The sequence below is a fragment of the Sceloporus undulatus genome, chromosome 6 (assembly GCF_019175285.1).
Source record: "Sceloporus undulatus isolate JIND9_A2432 ecotype Alabama chromosome 6, SceUnd_v1.1, whole genome shotgun sequence".
Lineage (NCBI taxonomy): Eukaryota > Metazoa > Chordata > Lepidosauria > Squamata > Phrynosomatidae > Sceloporus > Sceloporus undulatus.
This window is the reverse complement of record NC_056527.1, coordinates 32493872-32512277: the sequence shown is the minus strand read 5'-3', so window position 1 is coordinate 32512277 and position 18406 is coordinate 32493872. Positions and strand designations below refer to the sequence as shown.

Genomic DNA, 18406 nt, shown 5'->3' with positions numbered 1-18406 from the left:
CCCAAGTGGTACTGAAGGCAGCTAGCAGCAGTAAAAATCAAATACTGGGAAAAGTCAAAAATAAAATACATGAATCTATCAACACCACACCCTAGGGCAGGGAAGGGCAACTAGGGGGGCTACATTAGCCTTCCATAGACTTTGGAGGGCTGTGCCACCCCCTGCACGGCTGGCATACACAAAATATTAAAACATTTTGCCCTCAAAGGTCCTCTAGGGATCACAAGGCCATATTCAGCAACCTTCTTGAGCTCCTAGAGGGCATTTTCAGACAGGCAAAAATATTTTTGAAAAAATTCACAAAATTTCATTTTGATGCCCTGAAGTGTCTAGAAGGGGCTCCAAATATAGTTGAAATGCACCCAATGTCCCTTATAGCTAATTTTTGCACATTTGGAGTGCTGCAGAGACCTAACCTACTGTGTTATCTCACAAGCAATGATAGTTATTTGCAATGCAGCTATAAATTAAAATGTATGTATTTTTTATTAAGACCTGAATTGCCAATATTTCCAGCTCCCAATATATCATACGGTCTAATAATGTATCTAATATTTTTTGGCTATTTTTTTGTTTCTTCCTTAGATTGATATCCTTTCAAGAATTTGTAGCATTTGAATCTGTCCTCTGTGCTCCAGATGCGTTATTCATGGTGGCTTTCCAGCTTTTTGACAAAACTGGCAAAGGAGAAGTGACTTTTGGTAAGACCTTTATTCTAACCCTTCCCTCTTCCTCAAATGAGATATTTTATTGTACATGTCTCTATTTATTATAGAGAAAATACCACTTATAATACTTGTGTATTAGATTGGCAGTTGTACTATATATGAATTTATTCCTGTTATTATTATTTTTGGTTGATAATGTGGGTTTTACTTTTATTTGAATTTGTGATACTATAGGGAGATATTTTAAATAACTTCATTGTGTTTTGATATAATATCTGTGCTTCTGCATGTTAATCCCTACTGAGGTAGGCCCAGTCCTGCAGGTGGGATTGGCACTGGATTTAGCTGTGGTTCAAAAAGTACTATAATCATCACTAAGTTGCAGATAAAGACAGTTCCTATCTGAGTATAAGGCTTTTATTGTGGTTCCTTTGAGAAGATGACGTGCAACTTCTGCACAACTGTGTACATTCTTTTTGAAGAGTCAAAACACTTTCGACACAGTCCCACCCAAATTAAGTGTTCTTAACATTACTGAAAGAGAGTTACATGTACTCTGCCTTTTCCACTGAAATCAATAGGCCTCCAAAGTGAGTTTTGACTGGTTTCTGCCCTGTGTGTTTGTAAGCACAGGGATACTTCTGTAAAAAGGGGGGGATACAGACGGGCAGAAAGGGGTGATGAGACGCCGCCCCTTTCTGCCCCGGATGGAGACTGCAGCAGACAAATGCTGCATTCTCCACGAAGCCTTAAAAACCCACGCAGGGCACCATTGCTGTCCTCGCGCACAACAGTGACGTCCGTGTGGTACGACGCTGTTTGGACGCTGTGCATACATCATCATGGCGGCCCCCATGTGGATGAGGTGAGCCATGATGGCGCCCGGATAGCACGGTAGGGCTCGGGAATGTGTGGACACTCTGCTCTCCCAAGCCCTAAAATCAGCCCCAGGCTATACCAGACCAAAGCCTCTAATGAAGAAGCTCCTTTTTGCAAAGTCTTTTTATATCTACCCAGCTTCCCTTGACATCCTGGTCTTCTGTCTAGCTGGAAGTGATTTTTAGTAGTCTCAGCATTTGCTGGATGGTGAAGAAGATCTGTAGGAACCAACTTTCAAAGTCAAATTGCAGTAGCATGTTTATAGTAATCAATGCAATAAAGCTTCTGGTGAGAAAGAATAGGCTTCTGCTCTAGCTAATCCTGCTGTAGCTTTATATGCCCTGCTTACAACAGGCAAAATGAACAGCAGCTGCCACCATAATCCCTTACTGAGTATGTGTGAATATTAAAACATAAAGAAAAAGGGGGAGCAGCCTGCCTCACCAGATACCCCAGCATGCTCAAACAAACAAACAAATAGACCTGTATGCATGGCCAACAAGACAGAATCATAAGAAAATTGGAAGCTGATGAAAGAAAATCACTCCTGGGTATATTTTAGAAGGAGCCTTCAAGTGGTCTTGAGAAGATTCAGAATGATTTTTGTTTATATATCTGCACATTGTTAGTTTTAAATAAAACACTTGCTAAAACATGTTGACTTGCTGTTCTGTTTTGTAGTACAGGAACCTAGCCTTATACTTTCCATGCTATTTCTGCCTCTGGTACCAAATTTTGTGTTATGAAGGTAATGCCCAGGGACACATCTCCTTTGTTTGCTGAGGTATACCTGCTTATTTTCTGAAAAAATTAAAATAACCCTTACTATTGTAAGAGCAGCATTCTTTTTGAAATACCCCTACTTTTAAAGACTGCATTTTGTAGAGAAACAAACTTATTATTGCTGTTTGATTAAATATGTATGCCTGCACATGTTAAGACAAGCCCCTCTGAAACCATTTTTGTTGTTATTGTTTTGCAACTTGACATTACAGATTACTTTTGTGACCATAATTTGACCAGAAAGTATGCCTGGGCTTTTGGATTAGAGACATTTAAAAATCTTGTGAATGCTGTTCTACCCCAACCATGTAATTTTATTATTTTAATTGTGTAAACAATGCTAGAGCCAATTTTAGCAAAAAGTAATACAGAAATATTTTTTAAAAGTTAGGAAATGCAGTGTTTTGAAAGAAAAATAAAAACTTCAATGAAATCCAACCTACTTTCAGAACTTTTTCACAGCTGGTAATTTGTGCATTGTTCTTCCAGACAGAATAGAAACATGTGAGTAGGCAGGTGGCAATTTAGTCCTACGAATGTCAGACACTTGTCTAAATGGGTTTCTAAGAATAAGCTACCCTTGTGCCCATGTCTTGGATTCATGGAGGTGATGTTGTAAAACATGTTTAATCTCAAAAATACATATTTTGTGTGAAGAAATTTCTAAGCCCCTGTGGAAGCAAAACAAAATTAATTTAAACATTTTGTTTTGTACTTAACAGATTTATTGGTGAAACTTACACACATTTTAAACATACACACTTATTGGTGAAACCTATATTTCCCCAGACCTATTGATAAATTTTTGTGTTCATTTTCTCTCTCCCTTAAATTTGAAAAATAACACTTTTGTTTCTCTGCAACGTGCAGTCTTTATAAGTAGGGGTATACCAAAGTAAGAAGTACTGGTTTGGATTTAATGTGAATGTTTTAGAGAATGTGTTTGTTTGTTTTTATTTGTTTTTTTATTTGGGTTGGCCAAGCTTGGAGGAAAAGCCTCCCCCCCCCCCACTAATTAGTTGCTGTCATAGATCTGAGGCTAAATGTTAAATTAAAACATTTTTAAAGATCCTTGTTTTTTTTGTTTCTCAAAAGTAATTAAAATATTTAATGTTTGCATGAACCACTGTCCTGTAGAACTCACTCTTCTGCCATCTGCTTATCATTCACAGCAGTGAATGTGATGCGGCAGAGCAGCATTTGAATCATGTAATCTTCTTTCTCCATTTTTGAGACCATACCTTGGTAACCATCAAGGAACTTTAAAAACACAGTTTACAAATCAAAAAGAGTAAAGTGATCCTTAAGATAGGATCCCTTCTTAAGATACTTTAAATTGGATATTGAAACAGGAATTGTGCATAGAATCATAGAGTTGGAAGAGACCTCGGCCTGTTATAGAAAGCCAAAATAAGCTGCTTCGAGTCCACAGTGGAGGTATGGTTTTCAATGATGCAGCGTCCTAAGAGTCAAGAAGTCGCACCAAAGCCACGCTCCAGCCGGATCTGGAGTGGGGCTTTGGGGTTGACTCTGGACCTTAGGACGCATGCATCATTGAAACACCATACCTCCACTGTGACTCGAAGCAGCTTTATTTTGGCTGTCTGTAACAGGCCTTTACAAATACTGGGTGATCTCTAATTACAACTGATTCTTATTAAGTAATATACTTTAAGTATATTAAAAGGGATAGTATATATGTTATACTACATGCATAGACATTATCAGATGGTAATATATAATATAATATATAAAAGGGACAACATTTTGCTATTCCATTGTATACAGTGGGACTTGAGCATCCATGGATTTTGATATCTTGGTCAGAAGCGAAATTAATGCAAACAGAATTATGCTCAGAATTCTGCATCATAGAATTCAATAATATATGGAGAGAGAAATCCCAGAGGTCCAAGTGATGTTCAGAAAAAGAAGAGACATTAAGGGGTTTATTCACATGGTGAAAATAATACAAGTATAATCTGAATTGAATCTTCATTGTTCACATCCATTTCGAATGCATCTGATTAAGTCTGGCTGCCAAAAAACCCTTTTAACCTAAGATAATCGATCGAGAGTATTTTCCTGAGTTTTTCCAAAAGATTTGCACCATCATCTGTGTGAATAACCAATGAGAATAGAACCAAGATGAACCAGGATAAAATTCTGCATGCCTTGAATGTGTTTCAAATACATTTGCATCATCAACTTTGTCTTTATTCAGGTGCTTGCACTTGTGAGCAACAGAACTCACAGAGATGCGGTTCTATAGTGTGAACAACAAAACTGGAATGTATGAAATTACTCACATTGTCATGCTAAATAACAATAACAAAAACAAATGTCTGAATAACACCTAGGAACCACATTGCAAACATATAATGGTTAATGGAGCACACCAAGAAATTCCAGAAGAAAATCAGCATGTGCTTTATAAACACCTTTGACTGCATAGATCACAAAAGACTATGAGGTGCTCTTAATGAAATGGGAGTGCCACTACATTTGATAGTTCTGATAAGAAATCTGTACTTAGGACAGGGGGCTACTGTTAGAACAGAATATGAGGAAACAGAAGAGTTCCCAATTGGAAAAGAGGTCAGGCAAGGATACATTTTACCTCTCTACAGGAGCCCTGGTTGTGCAGTGGTTAAACTGGTACTGCAGCCAGGGCTCCAAGATTGACTCAGCTTTCCATCCTTTCACAGGTCAGTAAAATGAGTGCCCAGCTTGTTGGAGGCAATTGGCTTATAGATAGTGAACAGATAAGTGGTATAGAAATGTAAATGCAGTTGCAATTGCTACTTGTTCAACTTGTATGCAGAAAATATCATATAAAGAGCAGGTTTAGACTCAGAAGGAGGAGGAGTAAAGATAGGAGAAAGGAACATCTCCTAAGATATGTGAATGACACCATACTAGTAGCAGGAAACATCGTAGACTTGGAACTATTACTGAGGAATGCCAAAGAAAAAAGTGCAAAGGCAGGCTTTCTGAAAGAACACAAAAGAAAACAAAAATAATGACCATGGAAAATCTACATAAATTTAATCTATATAATAAAGAAATCAAAATAGTTAAAGATTTGCCATATCTTGGCTCAAACACTGATCAGAATGGAGATTGCAGTCAAGAAATTAGAAGTACATTAGGAATGGGAAGGGCAGCCATGAAAGAACTAGACAGGACCCTAAAGTGCAAAGATATACAACAGAGCACTAAAGGTAGAATCATCTAAGCCATAGTATTCCCCATCACCATGTATGCATGTAAGAGCTGGACAGTGAAGAAAGCAGATAAGAAAATCTACTCATTTGAGATGTGGTGCTGGAGAAGAGTGCTGAGAATACCATGGACAGCCAACAAGACAAACAAATGGCTTCTAGGACAGAGCAAGCCTGAACTCTCCATGGAAGCCAAGATGACAAAACTGAGACTGTTGTATTTTGGCCACATCACACAAACATGCCACATTCCATCTCTGAGTATAGAAGAGAGAGAGCCTTGCCTGAAGCCCTAGAGAAATTGGAATCAATGCAGGCAATACCCAGGACAGAGAATTGGGAGGCTTTTAGGGAAATATTGGTTCTTGCTCTTGTGGCGGGGTGTGGGAGGAGACTTCACAGGTGATTGCTGGAAGTGTCTCTTCTTCAGACATGGTGCTTTAGATCAGCACTTCTCAGCCTGTTTGATACGGAGGAACCGGTAATTATTTTTTCCGATGTGGCTGGTAATGGCACTATACAGTTGCCCCTCCTAACTCGCAGATCTGAGATACGTGCCCTTGATTGCCTGCGGAGGGGTGACCTCTGCTGTCTCCAATGGAGCGCACACGGAGGCACACCCATTCAAACCTATGAGGCTTGAAATATGTGCGAGCCTCCATTTGTGTGTATGTGGGGGGGGGGGGATCCAGAACATTCCCCCGCAAAAAACAGAGGACCAACTGTATTTCTGCCCCTTTGATACAATTGTTTCTTGCTTTCCTGGGAACTTGACAGGGACCAGCGGTGAATGTCTCAGAGATCAAGGCCAGTCCAAAGACCACCACTTTGAGTAGTGCTGCTTTAGGTGACAATTAAGGAGTTTGGGACTTGGGAGTCTTAACTCTTCATGTGTTCAAACAACACACCTTATAAATGCCTGAATAGTGTTAAAATTGATCTCCTAAACAGAACAATGAACTGACTTTAAGGCACCTGCCTATGTTCCTATCAGACAGTATTTTACAAGGTTTTTACAATTGCTTCATGCCACTGAAACTCAACCACAAAGACACTGCAAAGTTGGATGATGCACTTCTATTTTCTGTTAGGCTCTGTTGATCATTTGGCTATCTGTCCCTGTCACTTTCTCCTCACTCGTTTCTCCAACAAATTCCAGTAAACATGCAATGTGTTTATTTTTTTAAAATTAGTCCTAATTCTGTAGCACTCAGTGTGTTTATTAGTGTTTATTACTTTGATATATCCAAACCATTCTTGATGTCAGCAACACAAAGACTTTCTGTTGCTCCTTCCCACCTTCACAAGCATTCATGTCTAAAATAAAGGAGGTTTAGCTGTTGTTTAAATAGGTGATACAAAATGGGAGATAGTCATGTGCTTTGGCTTGCAAATGATAGTGGCTGCCTTGGCCTCTTGTACCACATTTTAGACTAAGCTGCTGCTCTTTGCCAGGAGTTAAAGATCTCAGCGGGAAGGTGGAAGGAAGTTTAGTTGGCTTTTAAATTTGAGACAGAGAATAAACCATTGCTTCTTACTCTTGAGTGTTGACAGGCACATAAAAGCTGATAATGTAAGTCCAGGGGTTTAAGAGGCTTAACAGTTTTTCCTTTTTTGTATTACTGTATTTTAATGCCTCATTAAAGAGGCAGAGTTCTTTGATTTCCTTTATTAGATGGTTTAATAAAGAAAAGTTTAGATGCTTGGGTCTAAATGTCAACATTTTAAAAATTAACAGTCCTTTTAATAACCTTTATCTTTAATTCTGAGAGTTTCGTTTGCAAGGGTGGGAGGCAAAGCAAATTTAACAACTTCTGGCTTTCCGAATATCAGAGGTTATTGCTTAGAACTTGCATTGTCTTTTTGCAAACTGTGTAGAATGACTGCCATGCAGGCAGTCCTTTTTTTTTTAACAGAGTGAAGGAAAACCTGAATGGGGAAACCTTAATTTTAAAAAGTAGTTATGCTAGAGTTTGTAGAATGACTTTTGTTGTCATATTTCAATATTAATGGGTATAGACTGAAAGATCTGGGAACCCGAATGGGCAAAGTACAAACCTTTGAGGAAAGAAGATGATGTCTGGATGAGGAATAAAACTTCATTTGCTTGTCTGCTTATTAAAAATTAAGAACTGTTTCACACACAATAAATTTCCTACATGAAAGAATGACACTTATATGAAATACAGAAACTTCTGCTTTCAATTCATATATTGTGACAATGCCCATATTTAGTTTACCATGGGTATATACAACAGCTTTGGTGTGTGGATATTTTGTTTTGTATTGGAAGTTCAACAGAAGACTTGTATAAAACATAAAGCAAACTACATTTTTTTGCTATTATTTTCAGACTTAGTGTTTCCAGGGCAATGCTGGTGCTATTGAAAGGTGGAGATGAAAAAGGACATTATCTCTTGACCTGAATGACAGAAATATATGTACAACCTCATGAGTTCTTAATTCACAATGCTTCCCTTGTTCATTTTTCAAAGTAAACTTTGTAAACTATTATGGTGTATCTGAAGAACAAAAACACACACACACACACACACACACACATATATATATATATATAACTCAGTTCTTGCCTATATTCCACCTATATCTTGGAATTATTACAAAAATTGCTTCCATTTTTTGTTGTTGTTGTTATTAATTGTTTTATTAATTTATATCTTGCCTTTCTCCCAATAATGGGACTCAAGGCGACTAACAACTTTTAAAACAATACAGATTAAAAACACTACAAAAGATAAATGAAAGTATAGAATATACAATTAAATAATCATCTATTAAAACAATTAAAAATATCAAAATACATTAAAGATAATAAAAATAAAAAACCTGATATAGAGATTCTTTAAAAACTTCACACAGCACCACACAGCATTAAGAGCCCAACCTCAGCATTATTAAGGCCTAGGAGCACAATTTTTTTTCTTGCCACCAGAAGGAGAGCAAGGACAGGACCAGCTTGTACTCTCTAGGGAAGGAGTTCCAGTCGGGAAGCAGGCACCAAGAAGGCCCTCTCCCTTGTTCCCAGCAAACGTGCCTGACAGGGTGGTGGGACAGAGAGAAGGGCCTCTCCAGATGCTCTTAAAACCCTAATGAACTCATACAGGGAGATAAAATATTTCAAATAGACTGGACCCAAGCCTAGTTCCATTACTAGGTTCTTCAAAGACTGGTGATGCAGAATCCAGTTTATTTTTGCATAACTTATGTAGAGAGGTTTAGTTGGAAATGTACTTGAGTAAATAGTGCATTGGGGGAAATTACCTGGGGCTGTGAAACCATAAATGTATTTCCTAAACATCTAGTGCCCATAAACACAGGCCTTTAACCAAACTGTAGTCTTTGAGAATGTGTGCAGAAATAATCCAGTTTGAGGCCTCTTTAACTGCCCTGGTTCAGTGCTAGGGAATTCTGGGAAGTGTAGATTTGTGACATATTTAGCCTTCTCTGTCAGAGAGTTCGGGTGCCACAATAAACTACAATTCCCAGGATTTCCTAGCGCTGGGCATGGGCAGTTAAAGCAGTCTCAAACTGGATTATTTCTGCAGTGTGTTTTGGACCATTGACTCTTATACTATGACTATCTTTATCTCTCTTGAACATTGAGTTCTGAGAAATACAACCTGGCATTAATGATTCTGTAATGAATGAATGAGCTAATATGATGTAGTGGTCTGCGTGTTGGTTTGGATCCCCACTCAGCTATGGAAACCCACCGGGTGATATTGGGCAAGCCAAACGCTCTCAGCTTCAGAGAAAGCAAGGACAAACCTCCTCTAAATAAAACTTGCCAAGGAAACCTTAGCAGAGGGTGCCCATAAGTTGACATTGACTTGAGCGTATATAACAACAGATGGAAATGATAGTTTTGAGTACCAATTGGCTGATACTACCCTTTCTTCTAGCCTAATTAGAATGTCTGCTTCCCCAACACACACACCTCTGAAAAATGAAGAAGCAGTTGACATTGCCCAAGGCAGTTGTCTGCATCTCCTTAGGAAGACTTGTCTCAGTAACAATAATTGGATTTCGCACACTTGTTATTTGCCTTTCTGTATGGTATTTGTTTTTTGTTCTCTACAGCTTTGTAACAACATTTGGAATCATCAGAGCGCAAGCTAGCTGAAGTAGATCTACCATTTGTGAGCATCCAGAGTTTAACAACAGAATACAAATTCACACCAGCAAGAAATTGTCTTCTCTGTTGTTGTGGGATATCTTGTCAAAGATCAGGAGAACAGCGCAGAAGCTCTTCCAGTTCAATGGGTCAAAAATCCACTCTTTATGAAAGGCTAAATGTGGATTTGCACAAATGACTATAATGGCTCCAATTTTAAAAGATAGAGGTAACAGAGAGCACTTCCAGTTAGTGGACTGATTTCAGAATGCAGTCTGCTCAGTGGCTAAAATATTGTGTTTTCTGGTTTCTTCATGCAATGTTAAAAAAAGAAGAAGAAATTGGTATTGAGAAGGTGGGAGAGAGCCAATTTGAGAGTAAATTCAAACTGTATAAGGTCACTGTCTGGTTAACTGAGAACTGAAATATAACCATCCTTTCTACAACGACAACATCTAAGCTGCAATTTTGGGAGGAATTTGACCTGCCTCAACTAAAAAAAAAAAGAGGGGGGGGGGACCCACTGCTGTGGCAGCACCATCATTGAAATCTTTAATCTTAGATCTTTTTATTTGCAAATAAACATGTTACCTTGAAACCAGAGATAAAAAGACTTTAGACCATTGGTTGTTAAACTCTGGGTGCTTTAATATGTCACATAGTATGCTCATTTACTTCAGAGTAGACTCACTGTAAAATATTATTTAAAGCAGAAGGTTTGAGATTATATTTGCAAGGATGAAGGTTGAAGGAATAATAATACCTTGAAAAAAGTTGCCACTTATGCATCACCCCCCCCCAAAAAGAAAGAAATGCATCACAATTTCTTTCAAAAGGAGAGGAACACGTGCATATGCTGATTTGTATGCATAGGTCACAGACCCTACCTTAGAAATATTTTTTTTACAACACAACAAAATACATATTGTAACCAGGAACCTGAAGGCTTCTGTTTTCCTTTTTTATGTGTCTTTAGCTTTAGACAGGATTTGCACTGAACAGCTCTTCAGATAGCAAACTGACTGTAAAGGAGAACACACCTTAACTGTGAACATGTAAGAAAGGTTAAGACTGCAGAATCTAGAAGGAAATATTTTTTCTGTCTTTGAGTCACATTTTGTAGTAAAGACAGAATAGAAATCCAGTTTCTGTTTGGAGCGGGGGGGGGGGGGGGGCCAAAGAAATTGACATGCAAAACATTTTAAAGCTAATGCCTATGACAGAGTGAAGCCCTTTCCCGGCGAGCCAAGGCAAGCCGGGAGGAGGAGGAGGTGGCTGGGCACGCATCCCAGCCGCCTCCTACTCGGCCTTCGCTCCGCGCGAAAAGGCTCCATGGAACCCTTTTGTGCGGAGTGAAGGGAAGCTGGGAAGAGGAGGCAGACGTGCACGCACCTCTGTCTCCTCCTCCTAGGCGCCGGCCCGAAAATGGCAGGGAGGAGGCGGAACAGGCACGTGCCCGTTCCGCCTTCTCCCCCGCCCCCCGTGCCTGGCGAAACCACGCTGCGTGCTACACGTGGCACCCCTACCACGGGTTCGCCATCATGACTCTATACTGATACATTTAAAAATCTTAGCTCCATGTGTGACTTGTAGGGTGTCTCTTTAACTACATAGGGCCCCCTTGAATGTTTAAGATCATTATTTAACTACTGTGGGAGGAATCAGATGGGTTGGATTTCATATGGACCTTCCCTACTTTTTCTTGAATTTGAACATTTTCATGACAAATGACAAATACTTACTCTTTAAAACCCAACAGAGATAAGGGTGTGTGTGTGAGGATTCCTTGCATCTAAGTGTCAGACCAACAAGATGTGGCAATGATGCTTTCTTCAGTGGTAAAAGAGGTCTGTTTGGTTTTGTGGTTAGTCATAGGAAGGTACATATAGACTTTGCAGTTCTGATTGTTGAGACACAGACCTCTGAGGAAATCCCATTGTAGGAGGGGAAAACAATAGCACGATTTATTTTAGGGAATATGCATTCCTCTTAATAACTGGTTTGACTGAAGACCTCATCAAAATATGAACTATTGGGGCTGCTAGAATAAATACAAAAAGAACCACCGGAATGATCAGCAGGAAATGGTTATAATGTTTTGGCCTTTTAGTGTAGAAAAATGTGACTAAGGGAGGGCTTGAAAAAGGTTTGGAGGACATAAAATACATCTTTTATAACATGGAATATATGTTAGAATACAATTTGGAATTTAAAACTTTATGAAATTTATGGTCCAACAGTTATTTATTTAAATGTTTTAACTGCCTTGTAAAAACCATCTCAGGACTGCTTACATAAAATAATCCTGTGCTTGTTTATTTGGGATCAAGATCCAATCAATTTAGTGCATATTACTCCCAGTAAAGCCTTGGAAGATTATTACCTCAAAAGGAGAAATCTGTTACAGTAGAATCTTATTTTCTACTCATAAGTATTCCCCACTGCATTCAGTGGACTTGTTCTCTGTTAACCCTGTAGTACGGTGGTGGGCAACCTCTTTCAGCATAAGGGGTGACTAATTTTAAAGAAGTTTAATGGGGGACATATTCCAGTGATAGGTGAGGTCAAAGAAAAGGGTATGTTTGAACAACAAGCACATTTTGGTTTAAAGCTCAAACTGCACTAACAAAGGAGACACTTGTTAACCTTAGGATGTAGAAGAATGCACATTGATATGTGAAATTGCTGTTTCTTCTAGACTAGTTAATGGTTTATATGTGGCCACCATCCTGCTCACATACCAAAGCCCAGTTGTTGTTGTTGTAGTTGTTGTTGAAATATATATTTACATCCCACTTCCACACCAAAAAAAGTAAATAAATTAGCAGCTTACAAATTAACAGGAATAGGGTGTGTATAAGGATCACACTGCTGGTCTTTCATAGCTATACTATAGCATAGCTATTCAAACAAGAAATTCTCTTCCTGTCATTTTTGAAACCTAATGAGTGGGCTAGGCTACCCCACAAATTCTAATACCTGTGCATTAGCCTTCTTCTCCATCAGCCTGACACCATTCAGAATAAGTGGAGGTGTGAATAGGGTTGCCAAATGAGGAACAGGACCCTGTGGTTGTACAAAGAGACAATTTCAGCAGGTGATGCTTGCATGACAAGCAACATCTGCTGAAATTCCCTCTTTGGCACAACTGTTAGAGTAACCAGACCCCTGTGCCTTATTTCACTTGGCAAGCCAATGTGGGAATGCCCCTAGGAGAACATTATTTTGTTAACATCTTTTTAAAACTTTACATCAGTGCAAAAAACCCCTGGAGTAAAGGAGTGTGTGGTGTATTTCTTCCCCCAGTGTTTCCCAGAGTTTCTCACATCTTTAAGAAAATCGAATCTTCTGAATCAGTTCCTTAAAGCCTTGAATGTAGGATTCTTAACTCCAGCTCTTATTCTACATTATTATTATTTTTCCAGACCCTTAACTATCATTAATATAAAAAGACCTTGTCAGATTCTTTCAAAAAACAACCTTGGTATTGTTCCGTATAAGACTGCCTTCACTTTCACACCATTATGTAATTTAATGTCTTATAAAATCTCCAATTTGCCTTGTACTCTCTCCTTAGCAGAAGATGGTGGTGCCTTTTTCAATAAGTTAACTACACTGACAGGGTAAAAGCTTAGACTTCTCCGTCAAGTTATAAATGTTTGACTTTTCAGATTGTTTTAACCTAAAACAATAAATTAATCCTGGCTTGCTGCTTGGATGGATAGTAAATGCAAACTTTGAATAGCTGTATTACTTAATAAATACTTCTATTATAATGTTGAAAGAATGAAAACTTCTGCAGGTCAGTTTAAAAGAGAGAGAATCTCCATTTAGTAAGAGATTTTTCACCCTAAGGTGACACTTAATTCCAGGGTATGTGAAAGGGTGACACTGCTGGTCATCCACAGCTATGTTGAAATGCTGGATTTCTCCCTTTTTTTCAAATGGTATCTCAGTTCTGTCATAGTGTCTGAAAGAAAAAGAAAAAATCCATAAAGGAACTAGAAATTTGGCCAGTGATGTGAATCTGTTTGTTTAGCCTTTGGTTGGCAGTAGCTGAGATAATGAATATAGGATTTTCAGTTCAGCAAATGGGGGCAGGAGGAATGGGGCCAATTCTTGTCTTTTTAGGTTATTTTGGTTATGTGGAGGTGAATGTCTGAGTAGGATTAATGTATAGTCAGTGTTGAGCTTAAAGTGAACTTAAAATGAACTTGCTGGCCACTTGAGAAATTATTAACAAATTTAAAATCAGAGGTATGGAACCTTTGGCCACCATGTGATTTTGGACTTCACCCACCATCACCCCTTATTGGCTTTGGTGTCTAGGGTCCATGGGAATAGGCGGCAATAACATTGGGAGGATCACAGATTCCCTGTCTGTCACTCTCTCCATCATTCTATATCTGTCCACAGCAGCTGGCAGTCTAGGATCAACATACTGGAGTTTTTTCCCCCTCTCTTCTATCAATTCCAACACAAGTTGTTGCAATTTCTGGCTGTGTTTAATAATTTTTCAAATTGGGAGGAAAGCAGTAGTAAAAATGTGTGATTCGGTTTTATGGCTCATCTCCTTCAAGAGGCTAGAGATTTAAGAGTTCTTTTTCTGCTTAAGATGATGGTCTTACTTCCTTTCTTTTTAAATTTAAGTTGGGTTTGGGTACAATTAAGGAAAAAATAGAGCAGGAAGGAGATCTTCAGTAGATATTGCAACTGGGGCTGTCAGTTTAAGCAGGCCAAAATGTTATAAATTTGTTCATGTGGCATGAATGAACTCTGCATTTGATTCCAGCAGTATGTCTGTGGAATAAGTGCTCTGATCAGTGAAATTGTTTGAGATGAATGAGTGAAGAGTTCAGTGAAGGAAGAAGGAAAAATTCAAGACCAGTCTAGTGAGCTTGCATAGGAGTTTGTGAACCATAAGGAAGAAGTACTTGTTTTATATAGAAGACTCAGGACAAAGCAGCCTGTTACATAACTATCACAATTAGTCAATAAAAGCAATAAATTTAGAACTTCTAAATGAGGTAATTGTGCCATATAATTCAATATATATTTTGTCAGGAAACCAACCATCCCTTACTTTAAAACGATACACCGAAGGTAGTATCACTGTAGCAAACTTTGATACTGTAATTTTCAGGTTAAACAAGGAAAGAAAAAAGTGGTTTAAGTATGACCAAATGATACAGAGAAATGCAGTCTCATTTTAGAGAGTCCAAAATCTTGAACAATGAACAGCACAAAGCAAAGGTGGTCAGGTGATTTCACAGTAGAAACAATATTGGAATGAAAATATTGATGAAGAAGCCAGTGGAGCTTTGAAAGCTTGCATCATGTATTTTGTGCATTTGGGTTGGTCCAATAAAGGCATCACTGTTTTGTGGAATTTGGATATTATTGTACTTTGCTGTATGGCCAGCACAGCTAGCCCTGAATATTGGAAATGTGCAATTGGCGCCATGATTTCTTCTGACTTGCATAGTTCAGTTTAAGCAGTCTCTTAAAATAACTTGAATATTGTTTTGATGACTTGGGACAAATGCTAGATGGCAGCTCGATATACTAGCGTTTTCAAGGAGAGCAAACATAAAAAGTTGATTGATAAGGATTGCTAAGGACAAACCACGATTTGATTTGTTATATGTAGTCTTAACAGCAAATTGTTACTAATGCTATTGCTCGCATCACTTAGTGAAAGGAGGGCTAGGCAAAATGGGGAAAGTGATGGCTTGGTGTAGTCTTGGGGTAGTTTGACATATTGCCTGAGCCTGTGAACTGGCTGCCAGTTAATCCAGAGTTATGATATAGTGAAAATCTATAAATATCTCCTAGAACATGGATAGGAATCATTTGACCCTCCAGGTGTTATTGAATTACAGTTCACAGCATTCTTCTCCACTGCTGTGTTGCTAGGGCTCCTAAAACTTGGAGTCTAATAACATCTAAATGGCTGCATGGTTCCCACTTTGTCCTAGATTGGTTCCATTTTTTAATTTGTTGTCACTGTCTTCTCTCTCTCTTTTTTAATCCACAGAGGATGTTAAGCAAGTATTTGGTCAGACCACAATTCACCAGCATATTCCCTTTAACTGGAACTCAGAGTTTGTGCAGCTGCATTTTGGTAAAGATCGGAAAAGACGACTAACATATGCAGAGTTCACCCAGTTCTTGCTGGTGAGTTTGGCAATAAATGTTTAAATCGGAGTAAACAGGTTTAAAAAAAGAATTGTGTGATTTAATCCCCATCTCTCACTGATTTCACTGTACACAGGTTATCTGTATTTTTAGGCTGTTAGATGCTTGTAAGATGTTGTTGGCTGGTACTGAAATTGCTATGTAAGCATTAATTTTTCTTTTGGCATCTCAAAGCAGCATAGATATTTTTTGGAAAGGTTCCAGTCAACATCTTCAATTTAATATACTGAGTGTGGTTGAGAGGACTTGGCACTAAAGATGTTTAAAGGCAGTAGGGTCTGTGTGTGTGTGTGTGTGTGTGTGTGTGTGTGTGTGTGTGCGTGCGTGCGTGTGTGTGCGCGCGCGTGTGTGCGTGCGTGTGTGCACACATACACATAAAATTCATTCAGTGAATTCAGCTGTATTGGATATTTGTAACCAAAGGTAGGGGATTTTGAGCTGTCATCGAATAAGATGCAACTTATAAGATGTACTGCCAAACCTACATTCTGGAAGTGTCAGCTTTAAAATTCAAAGAGATAAAATGGATTCCTTCTGCTATACAGTTTTTGTGTATTTCCATATAAAAGTGAACGGGAACCTATGAATGATCTAAAAAGACTTGTTGGAAATCAACCAGCTACTTACTGGCAAATGCCAATGTGATATTTTAAGAATTATGCAGTGTTGTTTGTGTATATGGGAGACAGAGGGATAAAAAAATAAAGAATGATGGATTAAAATACAGATTATGGATGTCCAAAGGCACCAGATCATAACTCCTTATCTTACATGGTGGATACTTTTATCTTCTGTATTTACAATTGAGGTAAGGATATTTTGTCTTTATTTTATGTTTGGGATGGGATACACTTCAAGAATTCTACTTCAGAAACATATTACTGTTTTCAGATGGTGCTAAAACCTCATGTGACTCCAGGCAAGACAAGATGAGTGCTTCTGTTATGTTTCAATTGGATATGTGGTAAAGAGCAGGAGAGTTTTTGACAAAGGATCATATTTCATGACTATGGAGTCTGTAATTTTGTTTACATAAGGATGTTAGTTCACAGTAGGAAGTGTTATCGTTTTGATTGAGGAATAATTAAGATAATGCTACTAGGACAAATGCTTCAAATTGACTTGGTGGAGCGGAGCCTAATTAACTCTTTGTCTGAAGAGGATGTTGGATGTCTGATATACTGTAGTATAATCACATTCTGTTAGTCTTAATGACTATCATTTTGCTAACTTCACTTGACTTCAGAGCTAGCCCATCTTGGCTCTTAGGAAAGTGGTGTAGATTTCAGAACACCATGAATTTTACCTCCTTTCAAACAGTGTCTGTTTCATATTGACAGGTGCTGTTCCAAATTCACCATCGTAAGAGTACTGTACAAGTCTTTCACATCCAGCTGTTTTCGTTCAGTGCAAGACTGTAACTGAGCGGTAGCAAAAACTACCAGAAATGCTTCATTTTGAAACTTTCATTTGAATGGTGGCTCTGTGGGTACAGATTCTCCTACTGACCTTTCATAAAAACAAATTGCTAGTAGTTTTAGTGTGAGAGAGAGAGATGGGTTTATGGCCTTAGTTATACAGTGGCAATACCACTGGATTGCTACCTTGTCTACAGCAAGAAGTTATTCCAAGATTTTTCAGTTCCTCCCCCTTACTCATGAGTGACTTTGTGGTATTCTGAAAATGTTAGGTCTTTCTATGAACTTTGAACAGCATCCACCAGAGATGACATGTTTCCATCCCACGATAAAAATATCAGGGCTCATGGACGGGTGGATCCAGCACTCTTGAGGCAAAAGACAAGTTACTGTTCCTTCTATTCCACATTCATGAATTGGCAGTTGAATTTTATTTTGATACTGGCAATGGGATAGGATCATCTGATATACTTGAGGGTAGCAGGTTAGTTTAAAGGGTGCAGGCCAGGCTTTGTGGCATACCCAGCAATATCAAGAATAGAGGAAAGGATGAGGGGTGGGGGTTTGGGAGGAGCATCTCTCAGACTGACATTGGTATAAAGCAGAGTGCAGAAATAATCCAGTTTGACACCACTTTAACTGCCCTAGCTCAGTGTGACGAAATCCTAGGAATTGTAGTTTGATGTGGCACCAGATCTCTCTGACAGAGAAGGCTACATACTTCATAAAACTACAATTCCCAGAATTCCCTAGCATTGAGCCAAGGCAGTTGAAGCAGTGTCAAACTGGATTATTTCTGCATTGTGTTCTGGCACATTATTGCCTCTTAGTATCTGCTGTCAGAAGTTGCTGCTGTCCATAGTGTTTGTTCTTGTGTGCCTCCAAGTCATCTATGGATTATGGTGACCCTATCATAGGATTTCTTTACAAATTTCATAAGAGGGGGTTTACCTTTTCCATCCTCTGATGCTAAGAGAATATGACTTGCCTAAGGTCACCTAGTGGGCTTTTATGCTCCAGTGTGGAATCATCCTCTGATGCTAAGAGAATGTGACTTGCCTAAGGTCACCTAGTGGGCTTTTATGCTCCAGTGTGGAATCA

The 18406-nt window shown here is 38.7% G+C and overlaps 1 protein-coding gene across 3 annotated transcripts in view; it reads left to right on the top strand.

Annotated features, from left to right (window-relative positions):
* Positions 1–18406, top strand: part of SLC25A13 (solute carrier family 25 member 13) — a 140839-nt gene that overhangs the window by 58223 nt on the left and 64210 nt on the right. For all 3 annotated transcript variants that reach the window (XM_042472754.1, XM_042472753.1, XM_042472755.1), the window contains 2 exons: positions 586–701; positions 15727–15866. In XM_042472754.1, coding sequence (XP_042328688.1) covers positions 586–701; positions 15727–15866 — 256 coding nt within the window. The remainder of the gene's footprint in view (positions 1–585; positions 702–15726; positions 15867–18406) is intronic.